The 26510-nt window shown below is 38.4% G+C and overlaps 1 protein-coding gene across 2 annotated transcripts in view; it reads left to right on the top strand.

Annotated features, from left to right (window-relative positions):
• Positions 1 to 26174, top strand: part of RNASET2 (ribonuclease T2) — a 35175-nt gene extending 9001 nt beyond the window's left edge. For both annotated transcript variants that reach the window (XM_083366433.1, XM_083366434.1), the window contains exons 3-10: positions 3666 to 3726; positions 10091 to 10146; positions 12518 to 12575; positions 13144 to 13208; positions 17357 to 17470; positions 18947 to 18992; positions 19487 to 19561; positions 22313 to 26174. In XM_083366433.1, the coding sequence (XP_083222559.1) occupies positions 3666 to 3726; positions 10091 to 10146; positions 12518 to 12575; positions 13144 to 13208; positions 17357 to 17470; positions 18947 to 18992; positions 19487 to 19561; positions 22313 to 22525 (688 nt within the window). In that variant the 3' untranslated portion in view covers positions 22526 to 26174. The remainder of the gene's footprint in view (positions 1 to 3665; positions 3727 to 10090; positions 10147 to 12517; positions 12576 to 13143; positions 13209 to 17356; positions 17471 to 18946; positions 18993 to 19486; positions 19562 to 22312) is intronic.
• The last annotated feature ends 336 nt before the right edge of the window (positions 26175 to 26510 follow it).

Here is a 26510-nt window from a genome sequence, read left to right as displayed (position 1 = left end):
TTCATGAGAGATAATTTCAATAAACTTAGAGAAGGCTTGGGAAGGATTCCATGAATGAGAATCCTCAAGGGGAAAACAACTCAAGAAGCTTGGGAAATTTTGAAAAGTGAGATATTAAAAGCCCAGTGTAGCACAATACCAACAAAGAGGAAAAATAACAGCTCTCAAAAAAAGCTAGCATGGCTGCATAAAGAACTCTGTGATAAATTGAAAGATAAAAAGGACAAGTATAGAAAGTGGAAAAATGGGCACATAACTAAGTCAGAATATCAGCAAATAGTCCGAGCCTGCAAAGATGAAGTGAGGAAAGCTAAGGCTCATAATGAACTAAGGCTTGCAATCAAAGTCAAAAATAACAACAAAAAAAAACTTCTTCCAACATGTAAAAAACAAGAAAAAAGTGAAGAAAATGATTGGTCCATTAGTGGGTGAAAGTGGCAAGAAGGTGACAAGCAATACGGAGAAAACGGAACTATTTAACTCGTTTTTTGCATCTGTCTTTACACAAAGGGAAAAAACAGACCAACCTATCAAAAATAGTGCCATAAAAAACAGAATAGAAACACAAGTTAAGATAGGCAAAAAAATGGTAAGTGAGCACCTGTCCAGCCTAGACGAGTTCAAATCACCAGGACCAGATGGATTACACCCCAAGGTTCTCAAGGAACTGGCAGACGTGATCTCAGAACCACTGAACTATATTTTTCAAAGATCCTGGAGCACTGGGGAACTACCAGAGGACTGGAAAAGAGCTGATGTAGTTTCCATCTTCAAAAAAGAAAAAAATGGATCCAGGAAATTACAGACCTATCAGCCTGACCTCAATACCTGGGAAGATTCTGGAAAAGATAATCAAACAACAAATCAGCGAACACCTAGAGGCAAACAAAGTCATTACTAAAAGCCAACATGGGTTTGTCAAAAACAGATCATGCCAAACAAATCTTATTGCATTCTTTGACCAAGTGACAAAATTAGTGGATCAGAGGAATGCTGTGGATATAATTTACTTGGACTTCAGTAAGGCATTTGATAAAGTAGATCACAACCTACTACTTGATAAGATAGAAAAATGTGGGTTAGACAGCATCACCACCAGATGGATTCGTAGCTGGCTGACCGGCCGTACTCAGCGTGTGGTCCACAATGGAACCACATCTACATGGAGGGAAATGTGTAGTGGGGTGCCCCAGGGCTCCAAATGTACAGGTATAGTATAGAGGGTACCTTGCTCAATAGTAGTAACTGTGAGAGGGATCTCGGAGTCCTTGTGGACAATCACTTAAATATGGGCCAGCAGTGTGCTGCAGCTGCCAAAAAAGCAAACACAGTGCTACGCTGCATTAACAGAGGGATAGAATCAAGATCACATGAAGTATTAATACCACTTTACAATGCTTTGGTAAGGCCACACTTGGAATATTGCATCCATTTTTGGTCACCACGATGTAAAAAAGATGTTGAGACTCTAGAAAGAGTACAGAGAAGAGCAACAAAAATGATTAGGGGACTGGAGGCTAAAACATAAGGAACGGTTGCAGGAATTGGGTATGTCTAGTTTAATGAAGAGAAGGACTAGGGGTGACATGATAGCAGTGTTCCAATATCTCAGGGGCTGCCACAAAGAAGAGGGAGTCAAGCTATTTTCCAAAGTGCCTGAAGGCAGGACAAGAAGCAATGGATGGAAACAAATCAAGGAGAGAAGCAACCTAGAACTAAGGCGAAACTTCCTGACAGTTAGAACAGTTAACCAGTGGAACAACCTGCCTCCAGAAGCTCCAACAATGGAAGTTTTTAAGAAGAGACTGAACAGCCATTTGTCTGAAATGGTAAAGGGTTTCCTGCCTGAGCAGGGGATTGGACTAGATGACCTCCAAGGTCCCTTCCAACTTTATTATTATTATTATGTCAACAGCTGACAACAGCTGCAGTGTCCTGTGGTCACGTGGTCATGGTTTACAACGTTCCCAGGGGGCTTTTGACAAAGTCAATAGGGTAAGCTAGATTCACTTTATAACCATGGGGATTCATGTATGAACACAGCAAGAAAGTTTGTAAAAACAGGCACAACTCAACAATAATTTGCAACAAATTCCAGTCCTGATTGTGCTCATAAGTCAAAGATTATATGTAAGTCATCCCTTATATATTTGCAGCTGAGTTAGCAGTTATAATCAAAATGAACTTAAGCTTTGTTTAGTCATTGAACACATATAACTACAGTTGTTTTTCTTCCAACTGCCAGTATCCAACTATTATTTTATATTTGCCTAGCAGGTTTTCAGGGGTGGGGCTGTTGTGTGAGGGAAAATTGGGGTTTTAGTGAGAAATGTATGTTTAAATTGCCTTGTGATAATGGGAGGGAAGGGATTTTCCAAGAGAGTAAATTTTGTCTGTGTAAAACATGTTATAGTACTTTATGTGATTTGGCTTTTAAAAGTCATAGCCCCCATATTTATTTTTATTTTTTATTTTAATTCCGTTTATATCCCGCCCTTCTCCGAAGACTCAGGGCGGCTTACAAGCTTAGCAGTAGCCTTCATTCTATGTATATGCCTGCTTATTAGGGCTTTCACACACACCCCAAGCGGCATTATTACAAAGTCAGCTTAATTGCCCCCAACAATCTGGGTCCTCATTTTACCTACCTCGGAAGGATGGAAGGCTGAGTCAACCTTGAGCCTGGTGGGATGCGAACCTGCACTAATTGCAGGCAGCTGGTGTTACGTAAGGAGGCATTAGCCCACTGCTCCACCAAGGCTGTGCTCCACCATTGTCTTGTGCTCCACCATTGCTCCACCATTGTCTTGTGCTCTGTGATGAATACAATTGAAAATACTATTGCCAGAAAGAGTTTAGCAGTTTGGAGAGAAATTGTTTGTTTTTTGTATTTTATATTGTATCTCAAGAGATTTGGGCAGGTTATAGAAACAAAAAGGAACGCAGTACATCAGTATTCTGGGTTCAGGCAAAATCTATTATTTAAATAAGCCAGTATTTATAAACCAAGTTGAAATATGACTTTAATTTGAAGTGTACTGCCTGCGGCCGGCATCAACTTCCCTCCGCCCAATACGCTCCCACAGAGAGGGTCTCCTCAGGATGCCTCCGGTCAAAGAATGCCGACTGGTGGCCCCCAGGGGGAGGGCCTTCTCTGTGGGCGCGCCAGATTTATGGAACCATCTTCCGGTTGAGCTCCGGATGGCGCCCGACCTTCGCTCCTTCTGGCGCAATCTAAAGACGTATCTTTTTGAACAAGCTGGCCTGGCCTGATGGGAGGGGGTTGGGTTTTTATTACTTTTAAATGCGTTTTAATCTATCTAAGAGTTCTGGGCACTTGTTTAATCTTTTTTTAATTTTTGTATTCTGTTTTTAACATGTATTGCCCTGTTCACCGCCCTGAGTCCTTCGGGAGAAGGGCGGTATACAAATAAAATTAATTAATTAATTAATTAATTAATTAATTAATTAAATCCCACAGTTTGTAGTTAACTTCATAGTTTACAGTTAAGCAAAAAAACAAAACAAACCCACACAACCTGATAAAGCATTACATGTGAACCATACCAAGAAATTTGTTATGCAGGGATAGGGGCAGTTTGTTACTAATGAAATGTTATTATGCCTTTGGAACGTTAAACTTTTTTTCTAATTTTATGTTTCAGTATTCTTCATAAGTGGGAAAAATTATACTTGGTTCATCATTGGCCAGTGACTGTATGCATGGTAAGATCTTCTAAAATGGATGCAATTATTTTGCTATCTGTATGTGCATGCCTATAATGAAATATTTATTTTGCTGTATCCTGAAAAGGGATAACCAGTTTCAAAACAGATGGGAAGTATTACTGAAATATGCATTGGGCCACTGCATATGACTGAGAAGAACTATGTTTAAATATGAGAAGTTGTGCTGAGTTTACATATAATTTAAAAATCACCACGCACAGAAGCTGTTTAAAAGAATTCTTTTTAATGTATTATTTATTAAACTAGATGCTCCTTTTTTCAGTCTCAAAGTGACATGTACACCTTTAAACAATAGTTTACTGCCACTGACTTATACTAATTAAAGTAAGATTATCCAGTTATGAGTAAAATAATCCGAGAGGAGGAGGATCTTAGACTATCATCTTCTGAAGCTAGACAAAATGTGTCATGTTTTCATTTTTTTATTTCCATTTTTTCAGAGCTAAAAAAAATGTCCTAATGCCACACAAACAATATTACATTTTATTAGTATAAAAATATTACCAGTATTGTGTCTATAGGAAGGGATCACATAATGTTAATAATAGCCACATTAATATTTTTATACCATATCAGATTCTTGGGTGTTATACAAATCATAAAAACAAACAGATAATAAAATCTATCCCCAACTCGGTGAAATAAACCTCCTAAACACATAAGGCAAGAAAAGTAACAGCCCCCATCACCGTTACTCTTCCAAAGCCTATCTTTTAGTGCCTCATGGGAAAGCAGATTGTTCACAGATATAAGCAAAGCAAAACTAACAACAAATCCATTCAACTCTTCTACTATGCTTCCATCCCAGAGCCAGCAGGAAATCATCCAGCTTAAATCTTGCTAACACCCAGAACGTCCTTACTGCAAACCCAGAAAAGTCCATATTGCCCTGCTGTCAATGCAGATGTAACACACATGGCATTTTAAATGCCAGGTTTTGTGATTCCCTTGGCTTTAAATGCCAGGTCTGTAAATATCGTCTACTATATGAAAGCTTCCTTAGTTAGTACACAAGAGCCAGTTTACTGTAGTGGTTAAGGCACCAGACTTAACTACCAGTGGAAACTACCAGTAGCAGGCTGTGAGTTCTAGTCCCGCCTTAGCTACAAAGCAAGCTAGGTGACCTTGGACCAGTCACTTTCTCTCGACCCTGGGAAAAGGCAGTGGCAAACAGCTTCTGAAATCTTGCCAAGAAAACTACGGTGCCAGAACTCAAAACTGATTTAAAGACACAAATGTGCACACATACAGTTTCTGTATACTGCATTTCCCCCCCCCCCCGCCACCGCCCTTTTCACTGCTGCCACAATGTTGTCCAATTGAATTCATTTTATTCCTTATAATTTTAGGTAAATTTTGATCTGTAGACCACTAAGGGACAGCAGAAAATTACAGTTTTTGTATTTCAATTACCATGTAGTGGTTTTCTGGATTTCCACTGGGTAGGAAATTTTTACACCATCAGGTTACAGTGGCATAACAGCTGAGTCCTTTTGATTATGCTTTCAATTGCATGTGCTAAGCCCAGGACAGACTCCTCCATTTCAGGGTTTTACAACAGCTTAAATTCACCACTTCAGCCTATGTAGGAAAAGGAAAAAGGGGACTCAGAGGTTGGAACTCCAGTCTCTCTTGCAACTAAATCCATAGTGCAGAACTGAGCACGGCCATTACGTGGAAGAAAGTGGTCCTACAACAGACCTACCAGATAAATTGGAGCTGAGCAGATTGCCACTATTTATTGCATCACCTCATGTCATCTCCTTGGGTTATTTGGATGGAAGTTCTTGAGATGAGATTCAGGACTTAAGCCATCATTTAGCTTATTCAGTTGTGTGTTAATAGACATGAAGACATGTCTATTAGAAATAATGGGGCATCTTGTGGAAGGTGTATGGGTGCAGACTAAATAGTTTAATTCAGTGAATAAATCTATTGTCTGTGCAGAGAGCCTCTTCATTTCTTGCTCATTGTTGTGATTCAGGGTCAGCCTGTGGGTTCGGCAGTTGGGTCGGACGACTCAGAGGAGGAGGAGGGGGGTGTTGAAGAGCTTGCTGAGGGGATTGGACAGCTTGATGAGAGCCCCCAGCAAGGCCCCTCTCATCTGGTCACGATGCAGACCCAGCTGTGTGAGCCTGACAGCGTGGATGAAGATGACCCACAGCTGGCCCTGTTCAAGGATGCCCGACGCAGGAGGCAGTCAGTCAGGAGTAAACAGAGGGAGGCAATGGGGCACCTCGGAAGGAGGCACAGAGAGGCCACGCCCTGAACTGTATTTAAGGGGAATGTGTGGGAGGGCTGGTTTGCTGAAGGCAACCGCTTGGATTGTTCCTGCTTCTTAGCTCGTGTTTTATGGTTGGTGTCTTGTCTTGCTCTGTTTTATGTGAATAAATTTGGCAGGTGTAATTCCAGCCTCTTGCCGTTTGTAGAGGGGTTGTCCCTGCCTTTTCTGCAGGGCCGGTAGCAGGCTGGTACAGAACACTCATAGCTTTTGACATGAGCAGTCTAATGTCTTTCAAATTACCTCCTTCCTAGGAAAGTCTAGTTTTCAGGCTCAAGCAAACCCAACTATAAACAGTTTTGATATCCTACAGTGAAACAAAGCTCTTATTTATTTTACTAGTGGTGAAATAAAAAAAACAAGGGCTGTTAAAAACTTCTTGGTTTCTTTCTATCAGAAAAGGAGAAGCATATACTGTAAAGGGAAAATCCTGTCAGATTAGGAAGTTAAGATTCAGTCCTCTTGCGCTTCTTTTGCTCTTGCTATAAGAGTTGAAGTAATTGAAAAAATATAAGTCAATTTCAGGTGAGCAGAAAACACAATTTGGGGATTGCTATTATTAAGAGTTGAAATACTTATTGAGTATTTCAATGGGGAATTTGCCAGAATCTCCATTATAAAGATACATATACCAACAAGCCTAATGCAAAGCTGGAATAAAAGTAGAGCCTTCATATTCTTTTGGAGTAGAAATCCTGCTGTACATTTGCCCTGCTGTATTGTTCAGCACTGATAAGACAGTCCCAACACCTACAAGGTACCACGGGATAATATTGTTTACTTTGTGGAAAAGCCAAGCTGATATCCCTAGCTATTGTGAGCAAATCTTTTCCATTTAGACATTTTGTGAAGCTAAATGCCATTGCTTCATAGCTGCTTCTCTGAACTGTACTGTTGATCAGAAATACTTGGAAATAACATGAAGAGTTTCTGCTTTTAAATGTCTCCGATACAATAACCAAGGACTGAGTTCTTGAAAGCAGTGCATTTTTCCACTTATTTCTACTGCAAAATTGGCCAAATTCCTGCTCTTCTCTTGCCAAGATAAAATGTAACACATGCTGTTGATTATAAATGGATTTGAGTTTTTAATGAAGAGTATTCTGTTAGTTCAATGAAATAGTGAATACAACAAATAGCAAGCATTTTATGACTCATATTTAAGGTAACCTGACAAAATGCTTTGGGAAAAAAGAGTTTTGATAGGATTTACTACTTTACACTTTATATTTTCTTTTTGTCACATGAAAAATTGCCTGCATAGGATTTTGTTAAGCAATTACTACTTTTTATAGCGATCTACAATTCTAACATGGGAGTGTTACCTTCCCTAAAGTCAGCTAACAGAATTGATTACTTTCAAGAAAGTAGCTTTTACTTAAATATTGCCATATTCTGAATAACTTAAATCATAATGCAAGAGAAGACTTTTGGTAGCTAGATGCTGCACTTAATGCTCTGAAACAGGGGTGTCAAACTCAATTTCACTGAGGGCCTCATGAGCATTGCAGTTGCCCTCAAGGGGCCAGGTGGGTGTGGCCTGGGTGGGCATGGCCTACTGGGTGGGCGTGGCTAGAGTGCGTATGGCCTACTGGGTGGGCGTGGCCAGCTCTACATCGTTCGCATCAAGGGTGCCTATGGGGGCCTGGGCAGGAGTGGGACAGATCTGAGGGTCTCTGGCAGAAGGAGGGTCTCTGGGCCAGGGCCAAGGCAGTGGGGGCCGTTCCCTCACTGTTTCCAGGATGGCTTCGCGGGCCGCATGAAACCACTTCGCGGGCCGGCTCCGGCTCCCGGGCCTTGTGTTTGACATGTCTGCTCTGAAAGATAGGGGTTTCAATGAGTGGAGAGATGGAGTTGATGATGCTAAGTAAGTGGGCCCACATTCTGGAATATAGCAGGGGGTCCGGATTTTCTGTTGGGGGAAGTTAAAAATTATAGTTTAGACATTATAATTTCTATATACTTTTTGATCTAGAGGAGATTTTAAATCTCCCCACCAAAATGGTTTGGACCTATATATTCTCCATTTCTGGATTTCAATTAATTTGTCTTATGTGATAGTCTTCCACTAAGTCAGCTATAGTCATTTTTATAAATAGGAAAGCATTTAAATGTAGGAAAGAACTTTTTTAAAGGAAATTTAATAATTTCATAGAAAAGGTACAATTTCAAAGCATTTATTTCTGTATCTGTATGATATATCTGAAAGCATAGCTAGCAGTTAATAGTAGCATAAAATAAAAAGCAGAACTAATAATTACCTTTTCAATAATATAAACAAAATTGACAGCTTCAAAAGAATGTGAAAGTATTCAGAGACATGCACCCGCCCAATTCCAACCTTCATTCAGAACAAACATGATAACTGTCATTTGGTCACAGATGTCATCTTACATGGGATGGTGACCACTGTAATGAATGTGGTCAGAAAAAGTTTGTGAGGCTAAAAGGGGAATGAGAGAAAAAAGATGAAGTGCAAATTCATTTTTAATATAAGGAATAAGTAGAATATTTTACTTCTCTTAGTAGTAAGCTACATGCTTCTAAAAGGTGCTAAACAAAGAAATAAAAACCTTGAGAAATAGGGAGCGTGTCACAATAGCACAGTGTTGTTTTCTTAAAACCAGAGATATATAGCTGGTTTCAAGCACAAATGGCTTATTAACCCATTTTGTCATTAAATGGAGCACTTAATATGACAGTATTAATTCAAAAGGTAAACATTTAAGATAAATTATTAATACATTTTAGATTAAACATAATTCAGATTACTCCAATTTTTATCAACTGTTTTTCAAATGCTAAGTATTCTGGAAAAGCTATTTTTCAAACAGTGTACCAGTATTTTGCTTTTTATGAAAATGGGACCAACCTTGTGGAATTTCCGGTATCAGCAGATCTTGATGAAAGCTTGCTAATAGTGTCTCCATATAATTTTTCTGGTTTGGCATTATAGCACAGCAGATTGCAGGTGTAGAACCAAATGCTTCCAACACTCAATCTCCACACAGATTCAGTGTAACATTCCAGACAGAATGGTAGCTGGAGAAATTACATCAAGCTGCTAATTGTATTGTAAGTTCTTTCTCCCAGTTACAATATGGCCCATGAAAAATGAGATGAGTACTGTTTATCAGCTTCAGCTATTAGGCCATTTGCATCCATTTATACAAAAGTGTTATCTAAAAGAGATGGCGCACATGGTTATCACTTCTAAGTTCAACTTATGCAAGTAACGATACTTTCATAGACAACTCACAAGGATTCTTCACCAAGACATCTCAAAGAAACAACAGACTTTATTCTATTGGCTGCCAGTTTGTTTCAGGACAATTTCATGTTAGGGCTATGTAGTATTTTAGAAATAATTTAGATAAATAATATTTATCCACAAAGTCCTGCACAGCTTAAATCCCAGTTATCTAAGAGATAGGGAATTTTAAATTAATAAGTGAAAGGGACTGCTGTGTTCCAAAATAAAACGTTATTCTTCCACATCATTTTTATTTACTTGAGACTGTTGAACTACATCAAAGCTCTGTAGGTGTTATTGTAGATAAAAAATAGAGCTATCATGATGGATAAGAACATTCCAGGAAGAAACTGCTCTTCACAGATCTTTCTAATCCATCAGGAATCTATTAGCATAAATTACTTTCTGCTTTTTCTTCTGGGCAATGTGGCAATATTTTAGAATCCTCAGCTCAGTGTTGCCCACCATCATATCTATTTTGTGAATAGGAAGCTCTGCTTTATTGTGCAGATGTTATCTATCAGCCGAACTAGATATTGATGGTTTCTGCTTTTTCCCTTAAAACACAGTCTAGGGTTGTACAAAAATTTGATTCCAAGTCTAAATCAAAACAAATCGATTAAATTCATGCTGAATCATTAAATCAGATGCCTCAATCAAATCAAATCATTAAATCAGATGCCTCAATCAAATTCAAACAACAATCAGAATTAATAATTTGAATCACAGCTGAATCAGACCCTATTTTTCCCATTCTGCATAAAAATGGTTTTTCTTTAATAACCCAATGGATTTATTTTCTCTAGATGAATGAAAATGAATGCAAAGATCCACCAATGTACTGGACAATCCATGGGCTCTGGTAAGATATAAATTTAGAAGGATTTTTTTTGTATTGCTAGTTTTAAGAGGTTGGTTCCTTCTAAGCTTACCGGTATATTTGAAGTATTCTGGTCTGGTACCCATAGAAGGAGAAAACTTTTATTATATGATAAATGTTTTTTTATAAATGAGTTACTATAAATGATCTCCTGTGGTAGTCCATGAATCAAAATACTTATAAGAAAATAACTGAATTTCTAGGTGTATGGTAGCTAAAGTATTTCCTTCTATTCACATAGTGTTAAGTCAATTTCTTACCTGGTCAGCAAATATTACCGTTGATCTGAAATATTCACATCCTATCACTAAATGATCAAATTTAATTTTAAATTTAAATGATCAAATTAATTTTAACTGTGCACAGATTCATTTTTTTTAAAAAAAATAATGTTTGCTTTACATTTCTTTATCTCACTGAAATGTGTCCTTTAAAACAAATCTCTTTGTGTTCCAGGATTTTTTTAACATGAAACAAGAATCAGTAAATGTTTATAAATTAATATACAGTATTCTCTCAAATTTTAGCATACATTATGGAACAATTTTCACTAATTTTGTTTGTAAAAATAGATTACCGTATTCACCTTGTTAACCTGTAGCCTCACAGCACTTTTTGAATGATTAAAATGACTTTAAAAATAGCATCTTTTCAGTTTAGTGTAGTGGTTATAGGACCAGGCTGGAAACTGGGAGAGTGAAAGTTCTAGTCCTATCTTAGGAGCACTATTTCTTCTCATCTCTACGAAGCAGACAAGGGCAAACCACTTCCAAAAAGGTTACCAGAAAAACAGGGGCTTGTCCAGGCAGTTGCCAGGAGTCAACACTGACTCAGAGGTAGAACATAGACAGGTAGGCTTCACTTAACAATAGTAATTGGGACCAGAATTGCCAACACTAAGCAGTGTGCTGATAAAATGTGATGTTGTCAGGCATGAAAGACCAGGTCCACACTTGAAGATTTAGTTAAGCTGGTTTGCAGGTAGTCCTTGACTTACGATACAACTGAGCTCAAAATTTCTGTTGTTAGGCGAGACAGCTGTTAAGTGAGTTTTGGCCCATTTTACAACTTTTCTTGCCACAGTTGTTAAATGACTCACTGCAGTTGTTAAGTTAGTAACAGTGAATTTGGCTTCCCCATTGACTTTGCTTGTCAGAAAGATCACAAAAGAGAAGCACATGAGCCTGGCACACTGCAACCATCATGAGTCAGTTGTCAAGCATCTGAATTTTGATCATGTGACCATAGGGATGCTGCAACACTGGTAAGTGAAAAACAGTCATAAGTCACTTTGTAACTTTCAACAGTCACTAAACGAACTGTGGTAAGTTGAGGACTACCGGTATTGCCTAAAGCTTATGCACAGGAATCTTCTCAACTAACAGTTAGATTTAGGCCAATGTTAGATTTAGGCCAATCAAGGGCTTGGCAGAGTTCACTTAGTTCACTTGTGGCTATGTAAGAATTCTAAGGCTGATCTCTCTTTCAATTCTGCTCCTAGGTCCTGCCATTCCTTGCCCTACAGATGTCACATGATTGCATTGCTTAGCGACTGCAATTCTAAAAGCCTCTATGGTTGCCATTAAGTGAGGATCACAGGTCATTAAAAGCAGACCTTATGGGAGACCAGGACTTGCAACTTCCTGCCTTCTTCCAACAACAAGTCAGTAGGGAAGCTGGCAGGAATTTGCAAGTACTGGTCACAACAAGCCTTTCCTTAGGCATGGCACAAACCTTTCTTTTCACTGCAATGCGGTGCAAGTGTGGCAAAGCTGGAGGGGATGTGGTGTGGCACAAATGTGCCAAGGCCTGGGGCATGTGGTGTGATTGTGGCAAGGCTGAGGGGTGCAGCTTAAGTGCAGCAAGGCTGGGGAGGTTCAGCATGAGCACGCAGCAAGGCAAGGATTAACTGTACATATATAGACTGTACTGAAGATAATGTAGTTTTTTTTCTTTATTATGAACAAAAATAATCTGGTTGTGATTGTTTTTCCAAGGGTTTGCTTAGGGTTGAGTAACTGTAATAGATCAGAACTGTCTTCTGATCTCCTGAAGGACTGATTTGGGCTTCAAAAATGTTTCCCAAGAAAGGCAGTTCTGGAATCACTAATCATACATCTCTATGCTAAATTGCCATGAGATTACATTATATAACTTTTTTTTATTTTCTCATTTTTTTTAACCTTTATAATATCAAATAAGGCTGTATTATCTGTTCTTAACTCTCCTGAAGACAACCCTGTGATGTCTCCCATTTTGCAAGATATATGTTAGAGAAGGAGAATGCATTCCACTACTATTCAGAACAGTTGGTTTGCATCCTTTGTACTCTTTTGCTCTGCTTCTTCCCCAGGCCTGATAAAGCTGCAGAATGTAATAGAAGCTGGCACTTCAATATATCTGAGCTTAAGGTATGAGTCAAAAACATTATACGTTCTGAATACTTGAAGAAAAACTATAATAATAATTAATTCAAGAATTTGACTGGACTCAGAGAAGCTTTAGGGTATTCTGCCAAAGCAATATTATTTATTAATACACCTCAATCAGTGAACATTTATTACCAAACCAGGCGCTAGAGAAAGAGGATGGTAGCTTTCATTCTTGAGTCCCTTTCTAAATAGTTTGCAGAGTTGCCTATAAATTCCAATATTATCATTTTCACATGTTTTCTAAAGCTGTTATGTGAAGTATTTTATAGATACAAGGTTATTTTATACAGCCAGTTGGGTGTAGCGATTAAAGTGCTGGTCTAAAAACCAGGAGATTGTGAGTTCTAGTCCTGCCTTATACATGAAAGAGGGACAGTCTCTCTCATCCAACTCACCTCACACGGCTGTTGTGGAGAAAAGGTTATGTTCACCATCTTCGATTATTTATAAAATAATAAAAGGATCAAAATCTAATAAAATAGTGTGAAAATCTAGGTGGAGTTTGCATCATATCCTTAATTATATATGATTTTTTTATTATTGCTAGGATTTCATGGAAGACATGAAAGAATATTGGCCAGATATACTACATGTAAACCATACTTATTTATGGTGAGTTGTGTCACATTTAACCCTATTGACAGTTTTACAAAAATCCCTAATTTTAGTTGTCTTTCTAAATGAAACACCCTTGGTCAGGTCTTTTCAACCTTTTCACCAATTGTACCACTTTTAGGATATGGCAACATTCAAGTACCACCAGTCGCCTATCAAGGTGTCAAAAACTTGATGACCCCCCACAAAAAAGGGAAAAAATGTGATGAAGTATAGGTAGTCCTCGTCTTACAACAGTTCGCTTAGTGACTGTTCAATGTTACAATGGCACTGAAAAAAGTGCCCCCCAAGCCACAGCCACCTGCCCACCCACCCAGAGGTGCTCTTCCTTCTGTCTGAGGGTTTCATCATTGTCAGTATTTCTCTTGAGGATTGGCAGTGGGGGTGGGGTGGGGGGTCTTTTGTTTTTATCCCCCCCCCTGTCTGCTGGGTGGTTGCAGCAGGTTTTGGTCACTTCACATGACCCTGGGACACTGTGACCATCATAAATATGTTGACAAGCATCTGAATGTAAATCATAAGACCCTGGAGATGCTGCAACATTCCAACTGACCGGCGCTTCTTCTGGGCTCGGCAGAAGTGCCGGGATCAGCACCGAGCTCCAGCTGGAGCCTGGCGCTGATCCTGGCGCTTCCGCTGAGCCCTGGCAGCTCCGAAGAAGCACTGATCCTGGCACTTCCACTGAGCCCTGACAGCCCTGCAGCTCCAGCCATCTCTCGCTCAGGCTTGTGCAGTGCTGCCACCGGTTCAGCTCATTCCCCTCCCCCGCTACCACTTTTCTAGGATGGCCGTGTACCACCTGCCAGGTGCCAATGTACCACAGGTGGTACCTGTACCACTGGTTGAAAAGCCCTGCTCCAGGCTACTGCCACCCGGATCTGAGGCCAAGTGACATACGACCCTCCAGCGGCCCATTTCCAAGTGGCAACAGCCTGGAGAAGGCTTCCAGCACCCGGATCTTGCATGATCTAGCATTACTTTAGGCCTCCATTCTCTGCAAATGCACCAAAGTCCTAGAGCAGCCAAGAAAGAGAAAGATCTTGATCTTTGCAGGGTGAGTATTGAAGGCCTGGTGCCTAGGGAGACCCGGGGCCGGGGTGGGGAGGGAGGGAATAACCAGTTGCTCGTAAGGGCGAATGACTGCCATGGTGCTGCAATATTCATAATTTTGGGACTTGCTTATAATCACTAGGGGGTACTTATCGCATAACTTTGAGTGAGCGTTAAGGAAACGCTCGTAACTCGGGGATTACCTGTATATTCATTCCTCTAAACCGCAAAGATCATTTTCCAAATTATTTCTGAAATACTACATAGCCTTAACATGAAATAATAATTAAGCTAAGATTTTTGTGTGAAATGGCTGTTTTATTTATTAACTTCACTTATATAGCTGCATATCTTGCAATTGCAACTAAGTAATTATGTAAATATTATTTGTTTATGGAACATGCACACTCCCTTAGTTTGATTGGATTCTACGCAGTTTACAAGGAACCAACCACATTGCAGCAGCGTGGCCCATATGCAGTTCAAATGCAATTCCACATTGGGAACATGGCAGTAACCACAATACTATAAAGCAGAAATATATCAACACAGCATTAAAATTGAGGAATGATGAATGAAAAATGCAGACTATATTATAAGATGCCATATATTTCCCTTGTCTGCCTTATGAATACATTCTACCAGGGGAAAAAATGAATGCTTTAAAAGTTGAACATATAAACTGTTTTATCTTCTGTTTTATACTAGAACTGCCTCTATTTTTCTAATTTGTAACCTTGATGGAAGTAAAGTTTCAGTACTGACAATATTCAGTGAAAAAAAGTATTCAGCAATTAACCTTTGTTATTCTGTGACTCCGTCAAGTTGGTAGCAACGTCCTTGATATGCAACAAAATGAATATTTGTTAGGTACAAGGACAAGATTATTTTCTTTTCATTTGACAAAATAAAAACAAAGATAGCTTTTCTTTACACTGTGTGGTTTCCATAGTTTCCAGTTCCACATGAAACATGATTGCAGTATGTTTTTTAAGTGCTCTCTTGCTTTTGAAAAGCAATTCATGACTCCAAACTATTGCAGGTATGTTAACCATCACACTTCTCTTGTCATTTAATTTAAATTATTCATCAAAAGAAATCTCTTTCTCAACAGAAAAAGAACATCTACCCATGAGACTACCCAAGTATATATAAACACTTCATATATACTAAGGAGATAATAATTATATATATAAATGTCCCAGGAGTTTGTGAAATACACATTGTACCCAGTGGTGGGATTAAAATATGTGAACAACAGGTTCTCTTGTGTGGCCGCCGCTTCCGGAAGTCCATTCTGGGCCCGGGCAACAAAACATTAGCTACCAGTTCTGCCGAACTGGTGCGAACTGGCTGAATCCATTTATAGTGTCCCCAAGGAATCATAGTTTTGTGTTCTGCCTGAGTTCATGGCAGTCAATAAATTTAAATAAATAAGTAAATAATCTACGGAAGTTATTATAGTTGCAAAATATGCATGCATTATCATACAGGAGTGTAAGGAGACCATCTAACGTTAGATCTCTTTTATCTAATAGTATCTCTAAGGAAGAACAGTTACTAAACCTGACTTTATGTTGAGGTTTCTAGATTTTGCAGTGGGCAAAGTGGTAGACTGGACTCACAAGTGAGTTTTTCTTCTCAAATAAATATTAGAAGATTACAGAATTTTTGGTATAATTTTCCAAACTTTAGGGACAGGGCTGGCTGGAAAACCTGGAGCGGATCTCCCATTTAGTCTGCGCAGGGAAAGCGGAACCATTTGGAGTAGAAGCTGCAGTCTGTGAATTTTTACAGGCTGGGGTCTGGGCGTCTTTCCTTCTAAAGTTGAAGAGCAGCTGTAGGCAGGTGGGGAATGCAACAGCAACTTGAAAGGCAGGTGGGGAATGCCGTAGCCAGAGCAGCTGCTTAGCTCTAAGGACACATTTGACTCAGGAACTGGGTGGGCTGGTTGGAAAACCTGGAGCGGATCTCCCATTTGGTCTTTTTTTAAAAATCCCATTTATATCCCGCCCTTCTCCGAAGACTCAGGGCGGCTTACAATTTAAAGCACAAATCAATGTGCTTAGCAATAGCCTTAATTCTATGTATATGCCTACTTATTAGAGCTTTCACACCCCCACAAAGCAGCATTATTACAAAGTCAGCTTATTGCTCCCAACAATCTGAGTCCTCATTTTACCTACCTTGGAAGGATGGAAGGCTGACTCAACCTTGAGCCTGGTGGGATGAGAACCTGCACTAATTGCAGGCAGCTGGTGTTACTTAAGGCTCTGCGCAGGGAAAGCTTTAGAGTGAATTAGGAAAAGTGAAAAAGTGAATTAGGAAAATAGGAAACGGTTGCTGGAATTGGGTATGTGTAGTTTAATGAAGAGAAGGGTGAGGGGTGACATGATAGCAGTGTTCCAATATCTCAGGGGCTGCCACAAAGAAGAGGGAGCCAAGCTATTCTCCAAAGCACCTGAAAGCAGGACAAGAAGCAATGGATGGAAACTAATCAAGGAGAGAAGCAACCTAGAACTAAGAAGAAACTTCCTGACAGTTAGAACAATTAACCAGTGGAACAACCTGCCTCCAGAAGTGGTGAATGCTCCAACACTGGAAGTTTTTAAGAAGAGACTGGACAGCCATTTGTCTGAAATGGTATAGGGTTTCCTGCCTTAGCAGGAGGTTGGACTAGATAACCTCCAAGGTCCCTTCCAACTTCTTCTTCTTCTTCTTCTTCTTCTTATTATTATTATTATTATTATTATTATTATTATTATTAAAGTTTAATCCACTTGCACTGTTTTATGTGTACATGTTTGATGACAAACAGCCTTATGTTTATAAGTGACAGTTTTCCTACTAAGTACCTGCATGTCATAAGCATTTGAATTAAAATTACCATATTAAAATCAAATCTGATGTTTTTTAATTTTTATTTGGTGTGCGTTGGAAGAGGGGTAGTCTTATACGGCGAGTATAGCCCAAACCCTATAATTTAACAGGAAATGTAGGGGGTCGTCTTATATGCCCAGTCGTCTTATACGCTGGAAAATACAGTACATTGGTACTTGAAGATACTACTTTTTTTACCTTTTTTCTTTACGTAGGAAACACGAATGGGAAAAACATGGGACATGTGCAGCTCAATTAGAGGATCTTAACTCAGAAAAAAAGTATTTTCAGAAGGCACTGGAACTCTACAGAAAAATTGACCTTAACAGGTAGGGAAAATTATTTTCTCAGTGTCTCTACTACTCTTAACTACATGTAAGGGCTCTCTGATAACAAACATGTATATTTCATTGGCTGTGATGTCTAACAGGCTCTGGGGGCATAATGAGAGAGCACAGTTGTTACAGGAGGAAGCAGGGCTAATATGAAAAAGCTTTCCAATTTGGGGAGGGGGAAACACGAGAAAGAGACCCAGAATAACTCCATATGCTACATATAAGTTGAGATAGAGAATTCTTCTGGCAGTTTTTCCAGATTCTGCAATCCTATCATACCAGAATTACAAATCTTTACAGAAATAAAAGTGGTTCTTCCTGAGTTTGCCAGTTATGGAGGGTTTTGCATTAACAGACATAATGGTTCCTTAGAAGTTCAAAAATGCATAACAAAAACATTAAATTATCCCTTAGTCTTTGAATCCGTTGGTGTTGCCGAGATCTCTTTTTCAATCTCAGTGTTGGAAGATCCCAACTCTAGGAATTATACTACAGCATGTGTTTATGTTCTCTTTAATGTAAATTTAAATTTCAAGCATCCATGAAGTTTAGAACCAGGAAAGGATAAAAAAGGCATGACTAAGTGCTAGTCCAAGACAATTGTGGCTAAAAGCATTTGCTCTGTATGTGATTATCTAATATAAATATTAAATGAACATGAGAAATTTAGATACTGTGGATCAATAAATGAAATGCAATTCCTCAAATTAGTCATAAAAATCAAACAAGAAACCATTGAGATAGTTAACAAGAACAAAGATGAGGAACACGGCACTTTGGAAAAATAGTCTCAGTTGATACAATTTGAAATATTTTATAAATACTCAGTTCTTGTATGTTGCTAGCTATTCTTTTTCAATTTCATCTCTGGCAGGACACCGTAAAATATGCACAATTATTTTACTAATGCCAAAATTTGGTCAAACTACATAAGCTAAAAGCTTTGTCTAGAAGCCTGTCTGCCATAAAATATTTTCCTAATGAAGAATTAGTAAGAGAGCTTTCAAGGATCCTAGCATTCCCTGAAACATACAGCAGGAATTTTAAATCTGTTTTTAGAAAATTGATAAAATTGGTGTCATATAATCTTTATCAGTGTACAATGTATAAGTAGCCCTAAAATGAGTGGATTACTTTGTGAACATTGTAAGGCTTCACTTCACTTGTGAACATTGTAAGGCTTCTATGGATATCAATCCAGCATTACTACACCCAATATTCCAGTTATGTACAATAGGTCTCATAACAATTTTAAGAGAAAATGAGCAACAAATATGTAATACTAAATACAAAAATACAATTTTAGATATACTGTGTAGCTGAAAAACACTGGACTTCTTGAAGTTTTATGTATCTTTTCTCTCTGATCTTTTACATGTGGGAAAATAATGATGAACGACTACCTACAGTGTAATTGTATGTAGTGAATTCTGTCTTTTTAATGCTAGATAAGAGTTCTTTCTCTTTCAGTTTTCTCTCGAAAGTTGGGATAAAGCCAGGCTCTACCTACTATCAGGTGAGAGAAAAGCTCACTTGACATTGCATTCTGCAAAACTGTAGCCTTTAATTTCTGTTGTTGTATAATACTTAGTGGTAAGTGGAATCTAATTAAGTCTTTCCACTGAAGAAGTAATTCCATTAGAACAGGGGTGTCAAACTTGCAACATCACGTGATGTGTCGCGACGCATTGCCAGCAGTGGGGTGGGCGCGGTTTTGGCATGATGCATCTGGCCCGCGGGCCGGCAGTTTGACACCCCTGCATTAGAAGAACAAACGTATCTAATCAAGATTCATTTCAGGGAATTTAAGGGTTTTCCAAAGCAAACTTTGGGAAGAAGGATGAAAAGAGACAATTCTTTTACAAATGCAGACTTTCATCTCATAACTTGTGTGTTTCTATTTTTCTTATTTTCATACAGTTTGCTTAATTCTAAACTTTGAAAACACATCTTTAATTAAACAGATGCTTCATTCATTTTATGTTATTTATTTCATGTTTAAATCTTCAGCTGACAGCCATCAAAGAAGCTCTTGAAAGCTTTTACAATGTAATGCCAAAGATTCAGTGTATTCCTCCTGAAGAGGTACATATTGTTCTTAATGACTTTCTAGTTAATGTTTAATCATTCTTTTCTAAAAACATTGTTTTTACCGTATTTTCCGGCGTATAAGACGACTGGGCGTATAAGACGACCCCCTACATTTCCTGTTAAATTATAGGGTTTGGGCTATACTCACCGTATAAGACTACCCCTCTTCCAACGCACACCAAATAAAAATTAAAAAAAAACAGATTTGATTTTAATATGGTAATTTTAATTCAAATGCTTATGACATGCAGGTACTTAGTAGGAAAACTGTCACTTATAAACATAAGGCTGTTTGTCATCAAACATGTAAACATAAAACAGGGCAAGTGGATTAAACTTAATAATAATAATAATAATAATAATAATAAGAAGAAGAAGAAGAAGAAGAAAGAAGAAGAAGAAGAAGAAGAAGAAGAAGAAGAAGAAGAAGAAGAAGAAGAAGAAGAAGTAGTAGTAGTTGGAGGGGACCTTGGAGGTCATCTAGTCCAACCCCCTGCTAAGGCAGGAAACCTATACCATTTCAGACAAATGGCTGTCCAGTCTCTTCTTAAAAACTTCCCGTGTTGGAGCATTCACCACTTCTGGAGGCAGGTTGTTCCACTGGTTAATTGTTCTAACTGTCAGGGAGTTTCTTAGTTCTAGGTTGCTTCTCTCCTTGACTAGTTTCCATCCATTGCTTCTTGTCCTGCTTTCAGGTGCTTTGGAGAATAGCTTGGAACACTGCTATCATGTCACCCCTCATCCTTCTCTTCATTAAACTACACATACCCAATTCCAGCAACCGTTTCCTATTTTCCTAATTCACTTTTTCACTTTTCCTAATTCACTCTAAAGCTTTCCCTGTGCAGAGCCTTAAGTAACACCAGCTGCCTGCAATTAGTGCAGGTTTGCATCCCACCAGGCTCAAGGTTGAGTCAGCCTTCCATCCTTCCGAGGTAGGTAAAATGAGGACCCAGATTGTTGGGAGCAATAAGCTGACTTTGTAATAATGCTGCTTGTGTGTGGGGGGGTGAAAGCTCTAATAAGCAGGCATATACATAGAATGAAGGCTATTGCTAAGCACATTGATTTGTCCTTTAAATTGTAAGCCGCCCTGAGTCTTCGGAGAAGGGCAGGATATAAATGGGATTAAAAAAAAAAAGACCAAATGGGAGATCCGCTCCAGGTTTTCCAGCCAGCCCCCCCAGTTCCTGAGTCAAATGTGTCCTTAGAGCTAAGCAGCTGCTCTGGCTACGGCATTCCCCACCTGCCTTTCAAGTTGCTCTTGCATTCCCCACCTGCCTACAGCTGCTCTTCAACTTTAGAAGGAAAGACGCCCAGACCCCAGCCTGTAAAAAATCACAGACTGCAGCTTCTACTCCAAATGGTTCCGCTTTCCATGCGCAGACTAAATGGGAGATCCGCTCCAGGTTTTCCAGCCAGCCCTGTCCCTAAAGTTTCAGCACCCAGCGTATAGGACAACCCCTGACTTTTGAGATTTTCATGGGTTAAAAAGTCATCTTATACGCCGGAAAATATGGTAATATTTGGAAGATTGAAGATTAAATACATCTAGTTATTTAATCATTCTTTCAGATGCATATTCAATACAGACTCATCAGTCTGCCCTCAATAATGATGAAAATCTTCCTTTCCTTTCCTTTCCTTTCGTTTTCATATGGTTTAGGTTTATGGAAAAATATGCATGAAATCTTTCCTTTTCAAATGGACCTTTGTACGATTATATTGCAGATCAGTTGGTTTAAAAAAAAACCTTTAGGTGATCCAGAAAGTATGAACTCTGAGGTCTTTTTTGGACTTTACCCAGTGACATTTTTGGCTACTTTGTTTGCCTGTTTCATTGATGAGGTGGTCAGCCAGTGCCAGTTGAAAAACTGATTGTCATTTCTCATTGGTGGTATATGGGCCCTGGTGGTGCAGTGGTTAGAATGCAGCACTGCAGGCTACTTCTGCTGACTTTGCTGGCTGCCAGCAAGGCAGTTCGAATCTCACTGGCTCAAGGTTGACTCAGCCTTCCATCCTTCTGAGGTCAGTAAAATGAGGAGCCAGATTGTTGGGGGCAATACGGTGACTCTGTAAACATCTTAGAGAGGGCTATAAAGCATTGTGAAGCGGTATTTAAATAAGTCTAGGTGCTATTGCTATATTTGATGAAGGGGCATTACTTGAGAAAACATTTTCTAGAGTTCTACCTAAGTAGAAAACGCACAGCCTTTTGCATCTGTTGACTGAAGCTATTATTTTTTATGAGATCTATTTTAGGTGTATGATTTTTAAAATATTTCCAAGGAACAGCTTTATTTTGAATACTTTTAATGCCATTTAACAGCAATAAAATATAATCTATGAAATCAATATGCATTTTCAAGTACAGCTTATTTTTGTACAAGGTTGTTGACTTCAAACTGTGCTCATTTTTTTCCATTGCTGGAAGTACTGCTTTGAGCAAAATAGTTCATAAGGTTTACCACTGTATATCAATATAGACTTAATTTATATCTTGGCCATCTATGGTAATTTCTGTTCTGGAAAAAAAATCTTGCTCAGTATTATTCCAAGTAGTAGATATTAAGTTTATTGTGTTGTTTGGTAACTATAAATGTAGTATAACATGTAGATGCAACTGTTGGCTTCCGAAGATTAAATTCAATCTGCTGAACTGTCAGTCATTGAGATATCAGTAATTCCTTTATAAACTTTCCTATACTACTTTTTCTATAGTGTTGTTTTATTTTTCTTCTGCAGGGACGGCTACAAGTAATAGGCCAGATTAAATTCTGCTTTACCAAGGAGTTTACTCTGATAAATTGTACAAAGGAACAATCTGGTTTATCTTCTGCACTTGAAGATGACTTTTTCAGAACAGAGGATCTGTCAGTTTGTAATGATAGTTTGACTTACTATCCTTCACATATGAAAACTTACAAACATTTTGTTGCAAATGTTGTTGTAATTTAGGAAAGTTGAACTTTTTAAAGTTCTGGTGGGGAACAATTATGCATTGGATTTATACAGCAAAGCCATCTGTGAAGGTAGTATTAAGGGCTTTCTTTGTGTTTTGATTGGTGACTGCCTGTTTCGTTAAAATTGCTGTCCATATATAATGTACGTTTTTTTCAATAAAATTGGCTTATTTTTCATTTTATTAGGTGTTATTTTTAAATCAATATCAATTGCAAAATTACTGCAATCTGTTAGTGATCTGCAATGTTTGTGACAAATTTATTTAGCTACCTAAAAAAAACCTAGGCATATATTTGCATCAAACACAAGATTGTAGCAATTCATCAAGAAAAAGTCAAAGAACTAGAGCAGTAGATAGCCATCCTTAGGCAGTCTTATATATTTTAAAAACCCAAAACAAAAGGTAAAGCATATAATTGTCTAGTTTAGTACAGCAACCAAACAGGACAGATAGGACTGCAGAAAAAACAATTGCAACCAGCCTGCCTTCCATTGAAGACCTGTATCCTGCAAGAGCCAGAAAGATGGCTGAGAAAATATCTACAAACCCCTCACATCCTGGACATAAACTGCTTCAACTCCTTCCCTCAGGATGCTGCTATAAAGCCTTGCATGCCAAAACAACTAGACACCAAGACAATTTTTCCCTTGTGCCACCACTCTGCTGAATACCTTATTACAATACTGTCTTATGTTTAAGGATATTTACCCATGTAGTATGGCTATATTACTATTATGCTTCTCATCTTTTCTACTACCTTCTCCTGTTGGTATCTTATGATTATATTACTTTGTTGTTTGTATATACATTGAGAGCTTATGCACCAGAGACAAAATCCTTATGCGTCCAATCACACTTGGCCAGTCAAGTGTTCTCTTCTCTTCTATTTCTATTATTTCTATTCAAATTCAACATCAAAGTAACTGCTATGTTATAATGAGTATGTGAGAGTAAAATACTCTAGAAAGAACAGGTACTGGAACCTTATCCTTTCATCTTTTTCTAGAAGTACCTTTCCTGAAAATTACTCATGATTATATATCATTAAGAAATATTATTCATTAATGCAATGTGATTCAGGCTTTGTACTTTACTATTGAGTTGATAATTAATCAGCCACATACTATTCAGTTTTCTTCCTATTCATATCAAATTATTTTGCATTTCATAATTGAGCCCAAGACCGTGTTAATTTCCAGAGAGAGAAAAAATGGACCTTGTAGCAATAATTTTCTTAAATGTCAAGCTTCCCTGAAATTGAAAAGTTTTAAAGTAGACCCATTTATCTCTCAGTTTGATATGACATTCTTGAGGGAGAGCTGATCCCTGGTTTTATCCAATCTGATCAATAAAACAAATTGATATAAGTTTATTATTTAAAGTTACAGGTAAACCTTGACTTATAACCATTTGTTTAGCCACTGTTCAAAATTACAATGGCATTGAAAAAAAGTATTTTATGACCAATCCTCGCACTTACAACCATTGCAAGCATCCCCACAATCATGTAATCAAAATTTGTGCACCTGGAAACCATCATGTATTTACGATGTTTTCCGTGTCCCAGGTCATGTAATTACCATTTTCAACTTTCTCAGCTGGCTTCCAACATGCGAAGTTAACAACTGCAGAGGTTCACTTAACAACTGTGGCAAAAAAAGTCATAAAATCAAACACATTTCACTTAATCACCTTGCTTAGCAATAGAAATTCTGGCCCAAATTATGATCATAAGTCAAGGACTACCTGTATTTGTTATATAGGAGCCGTGAGCAGGGGGGCCTTTGCCCAGGTTCGCCTGGTACGCCAGTTGTGGCCCTACCTGGACCGAGATGCCCTGCGCACAGTCACTCATGAGCTCGTGACCTCCCGATTGGACTACTGCAACGCTCTCTACATGGGGCTGCCCTTGAGGACCACTCAGAGGCTTCAACTGGTGCAGAATGCAGCCGCACGGGTTGTGATGGGGGTTTCCCAATACTCCCATGTAACACCTCTACTCCGCGAGTTGCATTGGCTTCCAGTTGCCCTCCGGGTGAGATTCAAGGTGCTGGTGATGACCTATAAAGCCCTAAATGGCTTGGGTCCGGGATATCTGAGGGAACACCTGCTGCCGGCATCAAGCTCCCTTTGTCCTGTGCGCTCCCACAGGGTCTCCTCAGGGTACCGCCGGTAAGATTGCCGCCGGACAATACCCAGGGGGAGTAACTTCTCTGTGGGTGCGTCGGCCCTTTGGAACCAACTGCCTGTAGAACTTAGGACTGCCCCTGACCTTCGCTTATTCCGCCGGGACCTGAAGACCTGGCTCTTCGAGCTTTCTGGCCTAGACTGAGAGTATTAACTGGGGTTTTAATTGTATTTTTTAATTGTAATTGGGTTTTTATTTCAAGGTCAGTGTAATTATTTTAATTGTTTTTAATTTTTGTAACTTGTTGCATTGTTTTAAAAAATCTTGTGAACCGCCCTGAATCCTACGGGAGAAGGGCGGTATATAAGTTTAATAAAATAAATAAAATAAATAAATATTGTATCTTATTATTCTTTGGAGGAATCCAGGAGAAAATATAAAATCTCACTTTACATTCAATCAGCATATCCATTTAGTACAGTAGATTATTAGTATGAGAGATCATTAAAACAGTAGAATTCCTATGAATAATCAAAATAAGAAAAATTACTCTCAGAAAAATGGGTAAATGGTCCTCAGAATAAAATGTATGTAAAGCATTCTAATAATAACAAATACATATAATTCAGAGTCTGAGATAATAACTACATTCTTTAGGCTTTTTCTTCTCATCATCCTGAGTTAAAAAATATTTGGCCATTTCTTGTAAGTCTTGGGAATTATCAGATCTGTGTTGACTTAATGATCCTCTTTAGCCTGAGAAGTGCTGCTTCCTTGCTAACTTCATGCACATTCATCTGCTCTCTTCCATGTGTAATTTTAAAAATAGATATCATGTTTTAATTTGTTGTACTATTGCACAGTAATTTTACTTACCTTGTAGGAGTGGAAAGATTTCTTTTATCTACTACTGTATTTAGAAAATTGCAAATGAAACAGAGTCTTAATATCTGTGTGCTTTTAAAGTTGATTTTGCTCAGTGGTAAAGAACCTATTTAAGCACACAAGATTCACTACATAAATGGGATTCTTGTGACTAACATGAGTGAATAAACATATATCAAGATTTATCTACAGATTTGAACCAGCTTAATTTTTTTTAGGACTCCTGTCTCGTCTAGTAGTAATCACCTATCCCTATGATTAGTACTTTTTCCTGCTTGCATATGTACTGACACACACAAGGACTTATACTGAGGCTTTACAAATATAAATACGATTGGCAACATCACACTAGGAGTTTCTATGTTTCTATTCTTTAAAAAACAGCTGCTCACAGCATGGTGAATCATCACATAGTGAGTACAATATGCTACCTGTTAGGCATATGGTGTTAGCCTACAATGTTGGGTTGAAAATATATTAACCATAATGCTATGTCTTTAAGATGTTAATTGGCCAATGGGTGTGTAAGTGTTCTCATGGCCATAAGAGGGAGCTAGTAACGTAGCTTCTTTCTCTCTCTGAATTCACTGCTCTCTACTGTTACTGTTTTTCCTCTGTTACCTGAACTGTGTATTTTGGATTGCTACTTGGACTGTTTATTTTTGACTGTACATTTTTGTTTTTACACCACCTCAAAAGTAAACTACTTTTTGCTTTTACAACTCAGTGTACTCTTGTGTTTACTGTGTGACTCTTGCTGCTCTCAGTACCCTTCCTTGTCTGTGCAACTCTTTGGTAGCATAAGGAGACCTCTGCACAACAAATTCCTTAACACTAACAATTCTTACTCTTTCTCAGAAACCTTGAGAAGATTACAATGTCTGTAATTTCCTGAAGAAGTTTTACTACCTGGGGCATTTCTTAAATGGTATAATTTAAATAATTGATCAATTGTTTGTTACCCC

This window comes from Vipera ursinii (genome assembly GCF_947247035.1).
Source record: "Vipera ursinii genome assembly, chromosome: 1".
Lineage (NCBI taxonomy): Eukaryota > Metazoa > Chordata > Lepidosauria > Squamata > Viperidae > Vipera > Vipera ursinii.
This window is presented reverse-complemented; position numbering and strand designations above follow the sequence as displayed.